Source organism: Artemia franciscana, chromosome 11 (genome assembly GCF_032884065.1).
Source record: "Artemia franciscana chromosome 11, ASM3288406v1, whole genome shotgun sequence".
In the NCBI taxonomy this organism is placed as follows: domain Eukaryota; kingdom Metazoa; phylum Arthropoda; class Branchiopoda; order Anostraca; family Artemiidae; genus Artemia; species Artemia franciscana.
In genome coordinates, this window is record NC_088873.1 from 42,321,283 (window position 1) to 42,327,282 (window position 6,000).

Here is a 6,000-nt window from a genome sequence, read left to right on the forward strand (position 1 = left end):
TAACCTATGGACCATGTAAAAATAAAGAATACATTTTTTCCACCCGTCCGTTCTCTGCCTCTTGGTTTCAAGGTTGAAACTCTAGAACCAGCTTAGTCTCAGGTAGTTATTATAGCTATGGCTTTTTGACCTCAACTTGGGAACAAGTATTGGTCACCGTCGACACTAGTCTTGTATTCTAGTCAGAAGGCTGGGAACCAAGCAACCAAACTTTTTGGAAAAATTCAAATCAAAGGAGAAGATCCTTTAAGAGGCATCGGTACTACTGCCATAAGCTAAACAGTCTCAAGAATTTTTCTACTTTTCCATTTACACTTTCTGAAGTCAGCAATCCCGATCTTCTTCCGTATAGCTCACCATGAAGATCAAAACAACCCGTCCTGGACCATTGAAATTCGGTATTGACCCTAGTTTGCGCTTTAAAAAATTTCTCAAAAGTCCACGGAAAACTTCGAATGCTGACACTGATAGTTATCCATAAATCGCAAAGGATCATTGCATCAAACACTCTCAACCTGGTCGTCAGGATCTCACCCTTCAAAGATGTTATCACCGCGCGTTTTCTTATCCAACTTGCCTCAATTTTGTAAAAATATAAATAAACAACCTCGGTAATTTTAAGGGCCAGGGAACCCAGTAAATATATTTCAGATATGAAACAAAAGTTCTTTACATATCCTGGTAGCATATGGTTCAGTCCTAGTGTACTCAAATAGATTTCCCATTCTTAACACAGAAATAAACAGAAAAGAAATGTAAATATTTCCCTGCTGGTGATTAGTCCAAACAGAAAAATAAAATTAACTACATTTGGTTTTTGTTGCTTTTCTCAGCTCATGTTTTGTTGCAGTCAAACAGTTTGGCAAATGGGCTTCTAAAATTATATTTAATCAGTAGGCATTAGACATGCATCCAAAAATATACTTTGTTTTAACGCATAATCCAGTAGGTGCATACCCAGCATTCCGACTGAGTAGACTCGATTTAGTAAACAATTTAGTAAACTCGATTTAGTAAAATGTTTGATTTAGTAAAATGTAAATAGATTTTGCAAAATTCGGATAAAGACAAAACTAGTACACATTGAGCATGACATTGTGTTCTGATGGGTAGGGCTTTGATATGTACTAAATATTTTGTCATTTATTGGCTTTCTCTCTTTTCAAGGTTCAGGACATGGAAGAAAAAACACGACAAGAATTAAATGAGCTTGGCATATCACATGAACTGCTTAAAAATGAGATACAGAAAGGTTCCCGAAGTCCAGTCATTGGAGCTTACAGGATTATCCTTCAAAGAAATTTAAGAAATACCCAAAAACAAAATAAATTAGATTCTGGAGGTAAGAGAGATATTTCATTTTCCATTCTTTCAGTAAAGTCCTTATTTTTAATTCCATCAGAAACTTTAGAAAATATTATCTTTGCAGCTATAATATAGCTATCTTGGGAATAGAGAAAATACCTCCGCCATGGACTAAATATTGGGATAAAAATATAAAAAAAGAAGAAAAAAACAAGACAAAACTTTGCTTAAAAATTTTGCCAAAAATTGTGAAGTGGTTTTTAGTTTGAATAACAAATTATAGATATTTCTTAAGAGCCAAACTGAGATTTACAGGATGAGATTTTTGTTATTTTCATGAGAAGTAATTTAAATTTTCTGTCTTACAAGTTCCTCGTTCTTTACCCAGATTTTTATCCACTCACCCCATTTATCCTCGGCTCTGTTTACAAGAAAGCAGATTACTAAACTTTTTTAATGTTTTTTTTATTAAATAGTTGTAGTATTTTTGCAAGTAGACTTGTTGCTACAAATTGCCCCAAAAGGGTGCCACTTGTGGCATCATTACTTAACAAAACAATTACTTAAGGAAAGGCATCTTTACTTAAGGAAACATCCTGAAAATGGATGTGAATAATTCGAAAACTGTTCGAAGATAAATAAATTTTATTCAATTGTTGATCTCTAGAGATTCGAAAAATCAGACTGAAGAGAATTGAATAAATGTTACAAGCTCGCCATACAAAATTTGCTTAGAACATTTTTACCAGGTTAAATTAATTTTTGAATAAGTTGGAAATAAAACATACCAGGAGTATTAACTTTAAGTTGAAGTTAGATAGTCTAAAAATCATTTTCAGAAAATTATTTTTTATCTCTCAGGGATTTAAATTATTTCTCAATAAAATTAAACTATCGAAACTTCAAAAGCTTTACTTTTAAAATCTTGTAATATGTTTCCAAAATTTTAAAAGAGCCAGGTTTGTCTGTACTATGTTGACTAAACCTATTAGTTCAATAATTGCAATACATTATTCTGTCGAGTCTAAATAACAGCTAATATTTCTGAATCATTGTACGTTGGAAACTGTTTCTCCCTTAATGATTTCTTAGAAAATTTTAAACTTTTGGTTACTATGGGCCGTGGTTCGCCCTTTACTTAGTTTCCACTGCTACTGCAACGACGACCTGTCAATTTTGGAACATCTTTCGCAAGTGATACTTTTCAAACAAGGTAAATTTCTCCAATAAGAAAAGCAAACTGGACTTAATACCTTACCAATACACCTTTCATAATTTCTGTGTAAATGAGCTTGACAGTGATAAGGAGTGAAAAGTATTTAAATCAATCCAAAATTCATATAAAAGGGTGATTAATCGTGTTAAAAAAATATTGGCCTATTTTTAATTATCTCTTACAGTTGATGTTCATTTTATGTTGAGTCTTTTTTAAAATTGATTTTATGTTTTAACATTGTTTCGATCTGCTTCTACAGAGAAAAAGAAAATAATAAAAAAATAGTAAAAAGAAAATAATAAAATAATAAATAATAAAAATAAATAATAAAATAATAAAATAATAAATAATTAAAGAAAATAATAAAAAAATAATATAAAGAAAATAATAAAAAGAAAAAAAGATAAGCCTGCAGAGTGCCATGCTGAATATATATATATATATATATATATATATATATATATATATATATATATATATATATATATATATATATATATATATATATATAATACAGAAGGAAAAAGGAAGTTCTTTCAGGATTGGGCTTCTTTTTATTCGTTCCTATTTTTGTTTTATTTTATTTTGTAATATCTCTTGTGGATAGAGTACTTAATATTTGTTCAGAAACGTATATTAAAAAAGAATTAAATTTTATTACAGACATACTTTTTGGCAACGGGTACCCAATTTCTCTCATAAATACTGTTACTGCTCAAAGATTAAAGAAGTATTCTTCTAAAGCCTTAAATCCCACACCAGAAAACGATTCGAATAATCCTACAAGCACGATTTACCTACCTTATATTCTGAAAATTACTTCAAAACTGAAAAAAAGTTTGTTTAAAAAACAATTTATGTGTTGTATTCACAAGTAATTTAAGTATTATGAATCTTCTCAATTCTGGTAAGGATAAAACCCCAGTTACTCGTCTAAGAGGGGTGTATCAAATACCATGTAGTTTTGGAAATTATTACATTGGTCGAACCCACCAAAATTTAGGAACAAGATTACAGCAACACAAAGAAATTATTGAAAAAGCATTAAAATCTAGAAATAACTCCATATCTTTCGATTCATCTTTAAGCAATCATATTTTTGAAAATATAGTTAGTTCAATGAATAAACCTTTTTAACTTGAAAAATGTTAGCTTTTATCACACAGTCTTGGCCGAACTTTTCGTTAAGAAGTAATGATGCCAAGACTATCTTAAGAAAAAAGGAATGGATTTTTAACCGAAAACTTTTATTGTAAGTGTTTTATTGTTTATTATTTTCTTTGCTATACATATAAATATATATATATATATATATATATATATATATATATATATATATATATATATATATATATATATATATTTATATATATATATATATATATATATATATATATATATATATATATATATATATATACATAAACCCAAATGAATATAAACCCATAAATTTTATGCTGTTTCTTCTCTTTGCAGGTGTGAATTCTCAATCAAATGCCTCGTCTCCTTCTCAAAAGAATCCAGAAATAAAAATTTCACCATCATCACCTCAGAAGCAGACAAGAAGAAAACTTAAACAAAAAATTACCCTGTTGGCGGCTAATACACACAATCACAAATCTAAATCTTGCTCAATTATGTGAGCTTAAATTGTTGTCTCTCTGCTGCATATATTCTGTATTTATACTTTTTACCATATGAGAATTATTATTGTTTTTCTTCATATTTTTGTTTCATGATATTATGTTTCTCGTTTTTCAAGATCATAACTAAGAACAGCCTAAGGACACATGGCCGTATCCAGTAGTTTGTTTGGAGGGGGGTATCCAAAAAATTTACAAAACACAAAACAATTTATATACCTATATTTTTTTAATTCTGTAAGATTCAGAAAAAAATTTCGGGTGGGGGGGGCTCAAAACATGCAACTTATAAATGTGACACTGTAAGGGAGTTCCTGAAAAACAGAAGGAAATGGCAATTTCATGACAGTTTGCGACAAAAAACCTTGTGACTCTTCCCTCCCTCCACAGTCACGCCTACCTAGAATGTTACACTTGAAGCATTGTTACAATAAACGTTAAAAAACTACTGGCTGAGTGTATTGACGTCATCAGGATACCAGTTACCATTACCATTACTTTTCAGTTACCGTTATCTAGAAATTAAACTTGCCTAGTACAACCTTTAATTCAACAATAATCAGTATTCGTATAATCCGACTGGTCAAAATTTGGAGTTGGATTTGTGCTAAATAATCAGTAAAAAAACGTGATTATATTCAAATTCAACAGGTTCGTTCACAGACATGATTTATGATTTACCTAGCTAAACATAAAAACTATAGGTGACTTCTGTAAGTCACCTATACTCTGTGGTTAATAATTCAAAATCAAGTTGAAATAAATACTCAACATTCTGGTGATGAAAAAATTGTTTTTTTTGTTTTTTAGTTTGTGTGTAGCATGTAATTTTTGTTGGCAGAATCATTATTTTTGATGTAAGAGGACAAGAAGTCACAGGCGTCAAACCTCGCTTTGGTAGCCGGAATTCCCGTTGCCTGAGAAGAAAATGAGTGAAAGTTTGATTTCCTATGATTTTGCACAAGAATGAGAAATTTAGTGTTTCAAAATGCTCTTTGAAACAGAATAGTATAAGCTTCGTGAGTAAGCAACAGTAAAAAATAATATTTTTTGAATAAAATTTTAAGAAGCCTTTGGAGGTACACCAGCTGGGTGTAAACATTATCGTTTGATTTAGTTCAAAATCCACTGAAAGTTTCTACTAAATACCATTAGCCAATCTTAATATTGTGCAGACACACCCTTATGATAACTGAGATACGCAAAGTTGTATTTTAATTACGTTCAACATCCCCCTTAACATTTTCTGAAAGTTTCAACTTAATACACCTGACTGTTCCTTAGGTATTGCAGACATACCGTTTGGTCAACCAGAATGCTTATGGTGTCTTTTGATTTATTTCAACATTCTAATCGATATTTCCTGAAAGTTTAAACTTAACAATCTTAGCCATCTCTAAGATATTGCAGCGAGGCTCATTGAAAACTGAGAAAAATATAGTGTCTTTGAGCTCAACATCCCCCTCGACATTCTCTGAATGCATTAGCTGGATACCCTCCCCTAGATACCCTTGATACCCTTTTTCTCTAAATATTAATGACACATTTTCCTCGTAAATCTAATGTATTTAGTGCCATTGATTTTGTTTAAGATCCCCTTTAGCATTACCTAAAAGTTTCAAGTTAATACTGGTAACCATTCTTGAGATCAATGTAGATACTCCCAGATATACTCACTTCAAAAATAGGATCCACTTTGCGCCGTTTGATGTAATGTAGCACTTCTCCCCCCCCCCAAAAAAAAAGAAGAAATTCCCTGAAACTATTAGTTTAATAACTTCGGCCGTTTGTACAATATTGCAGATAAGCCCTTTCGACAACCTGGATACACTATGC

The 6,000-nt window shown here is 30.8% G+C and overlaps 1 protein-coding gene across 2 annotated transcripts in view; it reads left to right on the forward strand.

Moving 5' to 3' along the window:
* Positions 1-4,276, forward strand: part of LOC136033250 (serine/threonine-protein kinase NIM1-like) — a 57,894-nt gene extending 53,618 nt beyond the window's left edge. For both annotated transcript variants that reach the window (XM_065713988.1, XM_065713987.1), the window contains exons 8-9: positions 1,168-1,342; positions 3,998-4,276. In XM_065713988.1, the coding sequence (XP_065570060.1) occupies positions 1,168-1,342; positions 3,998-4,164 (342 nt within the window). In that variant the 3' untranslated portion in view covers positions 4,165-4,276. The remainder of the gene's footprint in view (positions 1-1,167; positions 1,343-3,997) is intronic.
* The last annotated feature ends 1,724 nt before the right edge of the window (positions 4,277-6,000 follow it).